At 37.0% G+C, this 15,182-nt stretch overlaps 1 protein-coding gene across 1 annotated transcript in view; it reads right to left on the reverse strand.

Annotated features, from left to right (window-relative positions):
* Nucleotides 1–15,182, reverse strand: part of CPB1 (carboxypeptidase B1) — a 55,944-nt gene that overhangs the window by 23,752 nt on the left and 17,010 nt on the right. The window contains exons 2-4 of the mRNA XM_043595188.1: nt 9,509–9,749; nt 9,321–9,396; nt 2,659–2,783 (exon numbers count right to left, since the gene is read on the reverse strand). Of these exons, the coding sequence (XP_043451123.1) occupies nt 2,659–2,783; nt 9,321–9,396; nt 9,509–9,618 (311 nt within the window). The 5' untranslated portion in view covers nt 9,619–9,749. The remainder of the gene's footprint in view (nt 1–2,658; nt 2,784–9,320; nt 9,397–9,508; nt 9,750–15,182) is intronic.

Consider the following 15,182-nt stretch of genomic DNA (forward strand, 5'->3'; position numbering starts at 1 on the left):
TAGGTTATATAATCTGTTCTCTGCCTAGAGTATGATTTTTTCTTTTCTTTGGCTAACGCTGGCTCATCTTTAAGTTCTCAGCTGAAGCCTCATTTCCTCCAGTGGCCTTCCCTGACCCTAGAGTTGGTCATTTCCCCCCTATATATCCAGCTCTTTTCTCTTCTTGACAGCTGTTACACAATTTTGCAATTCTTTGTTTAAAGTCTGTTTTCCTCTGAAGGGAGGAGGGCCATATCTGTCCTTTTTTGGACTTGGTATATATAGGCATTTACTATCTATTTGTTGTATCGACAGTGGACAACTGCTTCTACTTAGGAAGACATTCTCATCTGGAGAGGCTTAGATGGACCAGTGTGGTATTTGGAGACAGGAGATAGGGTCATCAGCTTAGCCAACTCTGTATTAGGCCTTTGAGGAATCACTTTTCTTTCTTTTAGTCCTTATCTTTACGACTTCTACTGTTATAGATAGTGGTGGGGCCTTGAGGTTGCACAGAAGAACCGTTCAGTCTGACCCTAGTCTGGTCCTTAATCTTAAAGGAGCATGAGGAAGAAAAAAAAAAAAACCTGGAGATATCACAATTCCAGATTTTAAGATATATTACAAAACAGTAGTAATTAAAACGGTATGGCACTGGCATAAAAATAGACACATAGCTTAATGGGTTAGAACAGAAAACCTAGAAATAAACCCACAATTACATGGCCAATTAATCTCTGACAAAAGAGGAATGAATATACAATGGGAAAAAGACAATGTCTTCAACAAATAATGTTTGGGAAACTGGGGAGCTGCATGCAAAAGAATGAAACTGGACCACTTTCTTTCACCATACACAAAAATGAACTCAAAATGGATTAAAGATGTAATGTGAGACCTGAATCCATAAAAACCCTTAAAGTGAGTACGGGCCGTAATCTCTCTGATACCGGCCATAGCAGCATTTTTCTAGATGTCTCCTGAGGCAAGGGAGATAAAAGCAAAAACAAACTATTGGGACTATATCAAAATTCTTTCTGCACAATGAAGGAAATAATCAACAAAAATAAAATACAACATATGGAGTGGGAGAAGATACTTGTAAATGACATATTCGATAAAGGGTTATTATCCAAAGTATATAAAGGACTGGTACAAATCAATACCCTGAAGTGAATAATGCAATTAAAAGATGGGCAGAAGACATGAAGAGACATTTCTCCAAAGAAGACATCCAGATGGACAACAGACACATGAAAAGATGCTCAATGGCACCCATATCAGGAAAGTGCACATCAAAACTACAATGAGATATCACCTCACACCTGTCAGAATGGCTAAAATAAAAAAAAAAACACAAGAAACAAGTGCTCACAGAGTATGTGGAGAAAAAGGAACCCTTTGCATTGTTGGTGGGAATGCAAATTGGTGCAGCCATTGTGGAAAACAGTATAGAGTTTTCTCAAAGAGTTAAAAATAGAACTACCGTATGATCCAGGAATCACACTACTGGCTCTTTACCCTTCAGACACAAAAACACTAATTCAAATGGATACGTGCACCTCTTTTTTTTTTTTTATTGTAGCATTATTTACAATATCCAAATTATGGAAGCAGCCTAAGTGTCCATACACTTCGATATAATGGATAAAGAAGGTGTGGTGTATGTATACAATGGAATATTGTTCAGTCATAAAAAAGAATGAGATCTTGCCACTTGCAACAACATGGACAGAGCTAGAGAGTATAATGCTAAGTGAAATAAGTCAGTCAGAAAAAGACAAATACTATATGATCTCACTCATATCTGGAATTTAAGAAACAAAACGAATGAGCAAAGAAAAGAGAGAGACAAACCAAGAAACAGATTCTTTTTTAAAAAAATTTTTAATGTTTATTTATTTTTGAGAGACAGAGAGAGAGCATGAGCAAGGAAAGGGCAGAGAGACAGGAAGACACAGAACCCAAAGCAGGTTCCAGGCTCTGAGCTGTCAGCGCAGAGCCTGATGTGGGGTTTGAACCCATGGACCATGAGATTATGGCCTGAGCCGAAGTCAGTTGCTTATCCAAATGAGCCACCCAGGTGACCCAAGAAATAGACTCTTAAGGAGAAAAAAACCGATGGTTACCAGAGGGGATATGGGTGGGGGAATGGGGAAGAAAGAGGATGGGGATTAAGAAGTACACTTTTCATGGTGAAAAAATTTTAAATGATAATAAAATAGGAATAATTGGTTAAGTTGAAATAAATATTTATTGAGTCCAGTGTGCGTACACAAAAAGTCAGGAGCATGAGAGTCCTAATTCATAAGGACTTCTCACTTGGAAAGAAGGCTTGGTGTAATTTAGGTCTAAAACTGTCTAGCTGATTGATAATAGAGTGTTCATGATTTGACCTGTAGTCTGTGTATCATTTGTAAACCAGTAGCAGGTCAGGTATCTTGCTGAATTGGAGTTCAAAAGTGAAAGCCATTTTTATTAGAACAGTAACTAAAAAAAAATCTACTGGGCTTAAAGTCTTAAGATTTGGAATGTAGGGCCAGTTTTGCCATGATCTATTTTTTGGAGCCCTAGGGAAGCCTGTTCTTGGTCTTAGTTTTGCCTTCCCAGGGTTATTCAGAGGCTAAGATGAGAACGTACATGGGAGAGAATTTTAATAGTTATAAAACATAAACTTACTCATATTGTAGTTCATGTTGCTTCAGAAAATCTTCCACAGTGAAAATATCTTCTGCTTTAACACGGAAGTCAACTGTACTGTGAGGTTTAATCTGTGTGACAGAATCTGGTTTCCAGAAGTCAATCTGAATAAAGAGTAAGATATATTGTATTTGACACCTATAATTCAATGAGTGAATTATCACCAAGCACGCTAGCATTCTTCTCCATTGAGTTATTTTTAAATTCAAATCATCCATGAAATCTCTTAAAAACATTTCCTTTGAGTGAACAAGTTGGAACCAAAAGTTAGATGTTAATAACAATGTTTACACATACATACATGGCCTTAACTGATTATCATCAAGCATGAAGAACATGTAATTGTTTCCCATAATGCTAGTTAGTTGCAATATTTTCTATAATGGTTCTTTTCTATTTATTGATTTTCTGGAGCAGTTGCTTATTGAGATAGTGGTGTTTGTGGTAATGGATAAATGTGCTGTAATGAATGATGATGAATTAACTAGAACCACAAAATTTAATAGAAAGAGATTGAGCTTTCCTTTTTACTTTTGAATTGATGTATTTTGTTCATTTGTACTTGGAACTCAGCACTGTTCTTGCCACTGTAACGTGCAGAACCAAGATCTACATCTCTGACCTGTGGAGGATATATCAGAGAGGAAAAATGCCTCTTTCCACAGTGGTCATCTTGGCATCATGGCCAGAAACAAAGTGCTGTCAAAGATCCAGACATTTTCATTCATTCAATTATTCATCTGCTGTTACTAGGGACCTATTATGTGCTAGGCTCTGTGCCTGAAACTAGGAATATATTAGTGAGCGAATCAAACATAGCTTCTGTCTTTACCGGGAAGGTTTTAGAGACATTTACGCACAAAAATAACAGGATGACATATTTGAGAATTCTAATGTTTTCCCTTTTGGATGTATGGTTTCAAATCTCCTTTTTTTTTTTTTCCCCATGGACAAACATTAACTAAGGATGTGTTGCCTCTCTCAGGTGTCTGTTTTCCTGTTTCTTCCTTGAGCTGAGAAAAGACCTTGAAGCTTGAGGTGATCCTGACAGTGGGTCTTTCTCTGCCCCTGCGTCTCACCCAGTCCCTGTTTATATGTTTACGAGCTAGTCTCCAGCCTGAGACAGGTGATATTTAGGATCACTGCTTGGAAACTTAGAAGGGAGTTTGGGCAAGACTTAGAGGTTGTTCAATTGAAACTAATTAGGTAAGATATTAACATGACTCAGTTTCAGGTACACTTGCCTATGGAGAATCCAATAACCTATATCCTGTCCTGGTAATCTTGAGACCATTGTAGATGTCTAGTGGGTGCTGAGTCATGAGTCAGGACCACAGGGAGTGTCAGGGTAGTAGGAGGCAGAGACATTAGGACAATATCAGAAGGGATTCCAGAAGAAAAGTGTGATTGTCAGTAAGGTGTTGAAGGGAGACAGTACTGATGATTTGATAAGGATTAGCTACAGAATGTGATCTAGTGAGTTATAGATGAGAAAATAAAGATGAAAGTTAAAAGATAGTGGGGGGAGGTATAAAGGCATGCCATGATAAGAACAGAGAAAACAAGGGTCTGGTGATGAATTCTAGTTAGCCAACATGGTAAAGAGAAGGGCAATGCAGACAAGCACATTATAGGAAAAATTATATTTTTAAAAGTTAACTCTGAATTTGTGTTCCTAAGAATGCTTGTCATTCCAAGGTGGGATGGGAGAGGGATGTGTATCTTTATTATAGATACAGAGGTTTTGAATTGGTAAAGCACACAAAGTCTTCCAGACATCAGTAGGGAACTTGACAGTGCCCCACCCACACATAACGCTGGGACCTTTTAGTGTACTCAGGGGACCCCTTACCACCCCGAGCTTCATCTCTGTGAAGGCTCTTTCCCCTGGAACTGGAAAAAGCCAAGCTAACAGGTTGCAGCAGCCAGGAGGTGGCAAAGTAATAACTCTTTACAGAGAAGCACTCAACCAGTGAGCCTGGGAAGTGGATGTGTAAATATTCCAATTCTCTCATTTCTTAGGCGGGATAATTCTGAGGTGGGCGATTTTACCCTTTCTTGGAGTTTCTCTGTAGGAGTAAGCTCTAATCATCGTCTATGGTAGTTGTCTTAATAGTATCCCCTTTGTTGTCTGCTTTCCATTCTCTGCATCACTCCTCACTTCTTTACCAGTGTTCCTTGTACTTCCCAAACAAAATCTTGGCCCCCGAATCTTTGTCTAAGATTCTACTTTGAGGAACCTATATTAAGACACTAGCTTTTCACTTAGAGCAGCAGGTACCTGTATGATATCTTGGTGATGGTTCTGATACAATCTTCAATACATTCAGTGCCAATTCAGAATAGCCTAATTGCTTTATGAGTGGGTTTTTTTTTTTTTTTTGTGATATTAAGTTGAAAGCTGCCTTTCCTAATCTCTTACTTCTTACTCATTGGTCTTGGCTCTCCGAAATATTGGGACATCTCTCTCTCTCTATCTGCCTATCTACACACATATCTGCATCTATGTGTCTATATTTATATCTCTATATCTATCTGTCTGTCTATCCAGACTGAGAGAGATAGAAACTTTTAAGATTCTGCAGTGACAATGATAGATTCTTTAAAATCTATCAAATGGAGGTAGAGAAATCTCATGAATATGTTTTTACAGAAAACTTGAAGACCTAACCTGAGGTACTATAAATTTCAGTCTGACATGGGGAAAATTTGTCAGCAAATATACCAGCATCCAACGCTATGAAGTTCTCCAGCTGTGATGCAGACTTACTATACTGGAGTTAGTTGCTAGTGCTTCTTAGGAGAAATGGAACCAAAAATCAGGAAGAACTCTATAGCCTCATAGATGTTTACCAATGTATCAAGTATGGATAAAATTAATAAACTCAAAATATTCTCACAAGGAGATAAATATACATTTCAGTAATCACCAAGACCATGTGAGCGAGATCTATGTCTGAAATATGGAAATGGAGTAAAATATATGATGTGAGATATGGGGAATTGAATTATATGTTAAGAAATTGTAAAACTGAGGTTATAAAATTATAAATCCAGGAAGCTGAGTTAAAAAAACTGTAAAGAGCATTTGTTGGAGGATAAAGGAATATCTTTAACTGATAGCACAGTGGGAATGTTAACTTAATAAGCCAGCTAGCTAATAACTGAAGAGTCTTTCTTAAAATATCTTATAGAACCAGCACAAAAGCAAGATTAAGTATGTCCACTGTAAATTCTTTTAGGCTTTTAAAAGAATAAATAGTGGTGTTGGAGATCTTTGGTTCTTTACAAATTTACACTGTTTCTTCACGTTGCATTTGACTATAAGTTGAACATCTGATAGACTATTTTATCTTGATGGAATTTTCCTTTCCTGTTTGGAGGGTTGACTTCTAATCCAGGCATAGTTCCAGACAGTAGGGAGCAACTTAGTAGTATAGTGGGAGTGATGAGAACACTGGAAGACTGTAACCATGTTACTCTGGGCATATAGACGAACATGGACCTCATCATAGAGAAACAGAGTTCAAGAAAGCACAGAGCAAAGAGGATAGGTTTTATGGTTAGTGCCTGCAATAAAGGAAAAAGTGCAATTCTGATTACAAGGAGATAAAATAAACCCCTTAGTATATAATTACAGATGAAAAGGGGAGGCTGCTAGAGTCCTATGTCATCACAGATCTCTCTAGTGTATTCAACTTGTGAGAAGATATGTTTAAAAGCTGGGAGGAAGGACACATAGCCAAGGATGAATACAAAGACTAGATGCCCTTGTAATGATCTTATCAGGAAGGCTATAGTACAGAATATGCTGCACTTGCAAGATTGCTAAGGAGAAAAAAATATCTCCTTTTCATTCATGTGGGAAACAAAATGAATAAAGAAGAAATGTGCAGTCCCATTGCTTAGAGATAAAGCATGATGCTTGCAGCAGGAAGAAAAGAAAGTTTTCCCGTTTAACTGTTGTTTGGCTTTTGACTTTTCCGAGGGGGTATACCGTTTCTTGTTTCTTCTACTTCCACTGAGAGATGAAATTGCCATAAGTAAGGAATTTTTCACATGTTACAATTTTTAGTAGAAATGCCTTCTTTGGAAAGAGAACATAGAGGCCCAAGATAGATGAGGAGACAGGGGATTATACTGGCCATGTAAATTGTATTTATATTCCAGTTGTAGTGATGATAATAATAACAAATACTTAAATAGTTATCACTATGTTCCAATTGCTTCACTGATATCAAGTCTTTTAAATCTCATAACAATCCTATAAGGTAAATACTGTTATTCATCTCATTTGGCAAATGAGAAAGTTGAGTTCCAGAGAGATGTCTAAAGTCCAGCTAGCAAGTGGTAGAACCAGGAATTGAATCTAGGAGTCTGAGTCCAGATTCTCTGCTCTTGACTATTGTAAAATCTGAATTTTAGGAACTAAAACAATAAAGCACATGTGATTGCAGAACCTCTTCAGCAATCTTGGAGGAATCAGAGCTTGAAGGAATCACTGAGGAGTGGAGGGGGTAAATCTTGGATTTCATAAGGAGGAAAACAGGTGAATTCCAGAAGCAGGAGCTCGTGGGGTTTAGCATGGATTCTGGCAAAGCTGTGGAATAAACTGGAAACAGATGGATTGTGAATGCTCAGAAAAGGAAGCTGTGATCCCTGGGAGCCAGCATAGTTTAAAGCAAGAGTAAGTCAGGCCTAATTAACTTCATCTTCTTATTGAAAGAGACCACTAGCCTGATATAATGCTGAATCTAGATCTTAGCAAAGCATTTGTAAAGTCTCTGCATTTATATTCTTCTTCACAAGCTGGAAAGCACAGTGTTAGCTGGAGCTGACACCCCAGTAATGTGGGTAATTGAGCAAACATCTGAGGATAGTTGGTTAATGAATCACTTTCAATACTTAACATATTGGAGGCTCTTGATAAATATGTATTGAATGAATGAACCATGAAGGAGGCCTCTAATTCTGTGCTGACCCCTGATTGACTTAATATTTATCTTTATTAATGACAAAGATAAAAGTTGGGAAGGAGTGCTTGTCAAACTTGCTGGTGATGCAAAGCTAGGGGGAAGAATTATTTCCATGGATGACTGAATTAGTTTTTTAAATGATCTCATCATGCTTCAAATAAACTATAAAGATAAATTTTTAACACAGTAAATCTAAAATCCTGCATTTAGGTAAAAAATAAATTAGGCAGGAAGAAATAATACCTTGTCTAAGAATGATTCATGTGAAAAAAGAATAACCTACTGGTTTCTATTGGCCATAGGCTTATTATAAACTAAGAGTATTCTTTAACTGTTCAAGATGTTTAAAAGAATCTCAGGCCCCATTAACAAATGTCTGTTTTACAGATGAAGACAGGCAATTGTCCTGTAGACTGTATTAATCAGAGCATACCTAGAAGTCTAGTGCCAATTCTGAAAGCTACATTTTAAAAAAGAAATACAGACAGATTGAGCTATATCCAAAGGTGACCAGGAATGATCAGTGTAAACCAGTGCTAAGAGAAATGATAGAAGGCCTGGAAAAGGTAAATCTTAGAGGTAAGACAATATTTGGCTCAACTAAGTACAATGGGCCAAAGTTAGAGAAGGTAGCTTTTAGCTTCATGTAACAGTTGACTTGTGAGGCAAATGGGCTACTCTGAAAAGCAGCATTCCTTCCATCCTTAAAAGTTCTCAAACAGTTTTTATTAAGGCTAGCAACCAGAGGTGGTATTTCTATGGAGGAAATTCCAGTTTGAGTGGAAGGCCGGAATACATGACTACTTATTTTCTTTCAATTCTAAACTTTTGAATCTATTTCAGATTATGACACTGTACCTTCTTCTTCTTCTTCTTTTTTTTTTTTTTGGTCCATACCTTTAAAGCCAAAAGAAAAAAAACACCCTATAAAAAGATAGATAGATAGATAGGTATTTAGGGGTCTAGCAAATTATTTTGGTTTATATTTCATGAAGAAACAACTTTGGCCCAAGTGAACTATTTGTGGTCAACAATAGCTTCCTGCTACACTACATATATAATTAAAAATATCAGTTCTTATCCTATATTCAGTGGATTTACTTTAAGTAGCATAGAGATTTTGGTTTCTTGAAAGTAAAAGAAAAGTATGGAAATCATTCATGGCTTTTTACCTTCTTTGCCCCCAACTCCTTCATGTCATATCATTAAGAGGACCTGAAGCAAGGTCATGAAAACTCAAGCTGTTTGATTTGGAATGAAAGAAAATCAAAGGGAACAGATGATACATGGGATGTGGAAATGAATTTCAAGTTGGACAGAAGCCCAGTTTTTCAGTAATATCCAAGTTGATCATTTTTCACTTTTGCCTTAGAAGGGAAGTGACTGTACATTAGATGTTCTGTGACCTTTGTGACTGTTCCAACTCATCCAGTTGTCATGTCCTGTCAGCTCCTTCAAAAGTTACCATGGATTTATAATACTATAGGGCTATGGCAATCTAATTTAGGCAGGGGAAAAAAAAAGGTATTGTGGCATTAAATGTTTTTCAGGTTATTTCTTACTATAGTTAATATTTCAGTCATTCTTCCTTTGATGGAATCACAGTGCAGTCTAAGATTTTAAAGTAATTGTGAAGCAAACCTATAGTATTGGGTCATTATTTACCTGGGTGGTGCTGGCCAACTCATGGAGTAAGCTGATGTGATTTTCATCTTCAACATTGACACGGAACACCTTCTCACTGAATGGCGAGGTAGCAGAAGAAGAAGAGAAAATGTAAAATTTGGTAATGCATTCAAATTTGGGGGATAGCAAGGAAGAGGACTTGCTCATATAAGGAGTTGCTTACTTACCCTTCAAAGTGCTCACCAGAATGGTGAGCAGATGCTAGGGCCACGGTCACAAGAAGTAAGAGCACCAACATTGTGACTGACTTGGTCCTTTGGGTGTGTTTCACCTGCATTTATAGTCCAAGGTATTGTTTGTGTTCTTCTTCTGATTGCAGATAGGCACTATCAAATCTTGATTATTGGTTTTCCTGGCATTGTTGCCTTGGTAGGTGTGTAAAGTCTGAGAGGATATCTCTCTCAACACCTGTGGATACAGAGCAAATAATCTCAAGTTCAACCTATTTAATTTGGATGTTAGGCCTTGAATAGTTTGGAGGTAAATGAGTTTTAAATAAAATCTGTTTTATAATTTAAATTCTTCGTTGTCAATTTGTATGCCTTTTATTTCTTTTGTTGTCTGATTGCTGAGGCTAGGACTTCTAGTACTATGTTGAACGACAGTGGTGAGAGTGGACATCCCTGTCATGTAAGAAGTCAAACTTTCACTCTTCACAGATGACATGAATGTGTGGAAAACCTGAAAAACTCCACCAAAAAACCTGTTAGAACTGATATACATGAATTCAGCAAAGTTGCAGGATATCAATTCAACGTATAGAAATCAGTTGCATTTCTATACACTAATAATGAAGCAGCAGAAAGAGAAATCAAGGAATTTATTCCACTTACAATTACAGCAAAGCCTATAAGATACCTAGGGACAAACCTAACCAAAGAGGTAAAAAATCAATACACTGAAAACTATAGAAAGCTTATGAAAAAAAATGAAGAAGACACAAAGAAATGGAGAAACAGCCATGATCATGGATTGGAAGAACAAATATTATTTATGTGTTGATACTACCCAAAGAAATCTACACATTCAGTGCAATCCCTATCAGAATAACAAAAACATTCTTCACAGAGCTAGAACAAACAATCCTAAAATTTGTATGGAACCAGAAAAAAAACCCCAAATAGCCAAAGCAATCCTGAAAAAGAAACCAAAGCTGGAGGTATCACAATTCCGTACTTCAAGCTGTATTACAAAGCTGTAATAACAAGACATAGGTGCTGGCACAAAAACAGACACATGGATCAATGGAACAGAGTAAAGAACCCAGAAATGGACCCAAAGATGTATGTGCAACTAAACTTAGACAAAGTAGGAAAGAGTATCCAATGGGAAAAAGTCTCTTCAGCAAATGGTGTTGGGAAAACTGGACAGGTACATGCAGAAGAATGAAACTGGACCACTTTCATACACCATACACAAAAATGAATTCAAAATGGATGAAAGACCTGAATATGAGACAGGAAGCCATCAAAATCTTAGAGGAGAAATGGGCAGCAACTACTTTGCCCTCGGCCACAGCAACTTCTTACGCAACATCTCTGGAGGCAAGAGAAATACAAACAAAAATGAACTATTGGGACCTCAGCAAGATAAAAAGCGTCTGCACAGCAAAGGAAACAATCAACAAAACGAAAGGACAACTGATGGAATGGGAGAAGATATTTGCAAATGACATATTGGATAAAGGGTTAGTATCCAAAATCTATATAGAACTTTCCAAACCAAACAAACAAAAAATAAATAACCCAATAAATAAGTGGGCAGAAGACATGAATAGACACTTTTCCAAAGAAGACATCCAGATGGCTAATGGACACATGCAAAGATGCTCAACATTACCCATCATCAGAGAAATACAAATCAAAACTACAATGAGGTGCCACCTGCCACCTGTCAGAATGGCTAAAATGAATAACTCAGGAAACAATAGATGTTGGCGAGGATATGGAGAAAGGGGGATCCTTTTGGGCTGCTTGTGGGAATGCAAACTGGTGTAGCCACTCTGGAAAACAGTATGGAGATTCCTCAAAAAATGAAAAATAGAACTGCCCTATAACTCAGCAATTGTACTACTAGTGGGTATTTATCCAAATGATACAAAAATGCTTATTTTAAGTGGGGGGGAACATGCACCCTAATGTTTATAGCAGTGCTATCAACAGTAGTCAACTTATGGAAAGAACCCATATGTCCATCAACTGATGAATGGATAAAAAAGACACACACACACACACACACACACACACACACACACACACCAGACTATTACTCAGTGATCAAAAAGAATGAAATATTTCCATTTGCAACAATGTGGATGGAGCTGGAGTGTATTATGCTTAGTGAAATAAGTCAGAGAAAGACAGATATCATAGGATTTCACTTGTGTGGAATTTAAGAAACACAGTAGATAAACATAAGGGAAGGGAAGGAAAAATAAGATAAAAATGGAAAGGAAGGCAACCCATAAGAGGCTCATTTTTTTTTAAGTTTATTTATTTATTTTGAGAGAGGCAGAGAGAGAGCCCAAGTGGGGGAGGGGCAGAGACAGAGGGGGACAGAGGATCTGAAGCAGGCTCTATGCTGAGGGCAGAGAGATCCCAATGTGTGGCTCAAACACACAAATTGTGAGATCATAACCTGAGCCGAGGTCAGACACTTAACAGACTGAGTCATTCAGGTGCCCCAAGAGACCCCTAAATACAGAAAGCAAATGGAGGGTTGCTGGAGGGAAAGTGGATGTTGTGGGGGGGAATGGGTTAAAAGGGTGATGGGCATTAAGGAGGGCACTTGGGCTGAGTGCTCGGTGTTTTATGTAAGTGATGAATCATTGGGTTCTACTCCTGAAACCAGTGCTACACTGTATGTTAACTAAATTGAATTTAAATTAAAAAATATATTTTATAATTTTTTGTAGTATATTCTTCATTTTGAATTGAGAATTATATGTAATAAATTATATAGATATAAGTGTAACGTTTGATAAGTTTTGACAAATGTATATATACTCATGTAACAAACATCTCAATCAAAGTTTAGAGCATTTTCATCAGAACTCTCAAAATAACTAAGAAGTTCTTTTGAGAACTTTCTAGTATTTCTGTATTCCCCTCAGGCAACCACTATTTGGATTTTTAGCTTCATACATTGGTTTTGCCTGTACTAAAACTTCATATAAATGAGATCATACCATAAATATTCTTTTGTGTCTGGCTTCTTTCATTGAAGATAATGTTTTTGAGATATATTAGTATTTTTGTTTGCATTATTAGCTTGTTATTCTTTAATAACAAGTAATATTTCATTGTGTGAATATACGACAATTTGTTTATTCATTTTCTTGTTGATGGATACTTGTGTTGTTTCCAATTTTGTGTTATTATGAATAGAGCTGTCGTAAAAATTTTTGTACAGACCTTTTTGTTGACATAGGTTTTCACCTTGGGGGAGGTAAATATCTAAGAGTGGAGTTGCTAAATAATAATGTAGGTGAAGGTTTAACCTAAGATTCTGCCAAACTTTTTCCCACAGTAGTTGTACCATTTTAAGCTTGTACCAGTATCCAGTTGCTCGAGTGAGTGTGCACTGGTATCTAATTGTGCTTTTAATTTGTATTTATTTCCCTGAAACTTATGATGTTGCATATCTTTTCATATATGTATTGACCATTTATAATTCTTTGTTGTCAAGCATCTATTGAGGTCAGTTGCCTTTTTGAAAAAATTTGGTTATTTGGCTTTTTATTATTGCTTTGTCGCGGTTCTTTATATATTCTGCATAGAAGTCCTTTGTTAGAAATATGTATGACAAGTATTTCTTCTCAGTAGGTGGCTTTCATTTTCATTTTCTCAGTTTTATCTTTTTATGAGCAGAAGTTTTAAATTTTGATGAAGCTTCAGTTTATATACGTTTTCCTTTTAAAGTTCATGCCTTTTACATTCTTTCCAACAAATCTTTGCCTATCCCAAGGTCTCAAACATATTTGCCTGTTTCTTAAAAGAGCTTTGTCATTTGGGTTTTATGGTGTGAAGTATGGATCAACAAACTTAAAATATGGATCTCCAGTATATCTATTACTGTATGTTAAGAAGACTTCTTTCCCCATTTAATTATTTTGGTTTCTCTGTCAAAATTCATTTGACCATATATGTGGAGTGTAATTTTGGACTTTCTATTATATTCCATTGATCTTGTCTAGTTTTATACCACTATTACAATGTCTTGATTATTATACTTTATAGTAAGTCTTAACATGAAATAAGTCCTCCAATTTTATTCTTTTCTAAGTTTGATTCCAAATACTTCACATTTCCATTTATATTTTGGTACCAACTTGTCAATTTCTATGAAAAATCTTGCTGGGATTTTGATTGGGATTACATTGAATCTATAGATCAATTTGGGGAGAACTGATATAATTACAATATTTAGACTTTGAACTTATATGCATGCTATCTCTGTATATTAATCTGGGTCTTTGTCAAAAAAGGGAAGGGTCTGAAATTTTATCCTACTTATAAGATGATAAGCTGTCCTTCCACAGTTTCATAGAGGCTGGCAGAAGACATGAAATTCCTAGGTCAGAATCAAAGGGCATTATTATGCATGACATAGCAGACGGCATAGACTTTATGGTTGTATCGGTCTTTTAATTTTCCAGTCCCATAGGGAAATGTGAAGGTGTCCCAGTTGGATGCTGGGTACAGAGGTTTGTGTCACAGTTGAGGAATATTGAGTTTAGGAAACTCTCAACCTCATGAGGGGCCTGCTAGCAAATCTGCTTTTGCCTTTGACGTTTGCTTTATTATCCTGGAGGGCAAACAGAACTTTCCTTTGCCACAAAGGGAGATGTCACTTCTGTCTTCCAAGCTGTTTGCTATTTAAACATCTTTGAAAAGATAGTCCAGAATAAGAGCTGTCCTGGGGTGTATAGAAACAGAGGGATCCATGGAGAATTGTCTCTCAATACCTACCCTTTTCTATACCCTCTTGATTTCTGGTGAATTTCCTCATGAGTATGCTACTCTGTTGGTCACTCTGATCAATCTGACTGACAGGGGCTAGGACCAAATCCATTCAATTTATCTAATGTGGCATTTAATTAAGGTTAATATCCACAGGACTCTAAGCAGCATGATGAAACCAATCTGTAACATTGACCTCAGCCATTCCTCCCCAGGGTATGAGACCTAACCAGCTGAAAAAATTCCATAAGCCATCAATGTCTGCTTTAGAAAGCCAGGTGGCTTTCTTCTTCAATTTCAGTATTGACTGTTTCGCTTCACCTGAGGCAATAATACAGTGACAACAGATAACTACTGAACAAACTCTATCATGGCCTGCAAGGAGGGAATCTATGGGAATTCTATCATGCATAACAACCCTGGTCTAAACAATAAACTAGCTAAATGCAAGAGAAAACTCATTCATGCAAGTGAAGTGTTTAGCAATAGTGCTGGCTTCACAAGTTCAGTTGATGACTTACACGTCTCTCTTTTTGGTGAATTCTGCCATGTGATAATAGGCCGCTGTTAGGTTCAGTTTCACATCCTACTGAATTGGCAGTTCTATTGGAAAGGTAGTTTCTTCTCAAAAATCTAACCCAGATTTTCAGACTGAATCTTAGTGGACTTACTTGGCACATGCATCTGCCTATATTTGAAGCAATTCTGTGGTCAGGATGATGGGATGTGCTGATTGGCCAGGCCTAAGTCATTTGACCACTCCTAGAACCTTGGCATACACCCCATGCAAAATTTCTAATACAGCTATTACTGCTGCTATTGCCACCCTTCCCAGGATGAATCTTGAGCAGTCCTCACTTGTATCTGTCACCAGTTCCCA

The sequence above is a fragment of the Prionailurus bengalensis genome, chromosome C2 (genome assembly GCF_016509475.1).
Source record: "Prionailurus bengalensis isolate Pbe53 chromosome C2, Fcat_Pben_1.1_paternal_pri, whole genome shotgun sequence".
Classification (NCBI taxonomy): domain Eukaryota; kingdom Metazoa; phylum Chordata; class Mammalia; order Carnivora; family Felidae; genus Prionailurus; species Prionailurus bengalensis.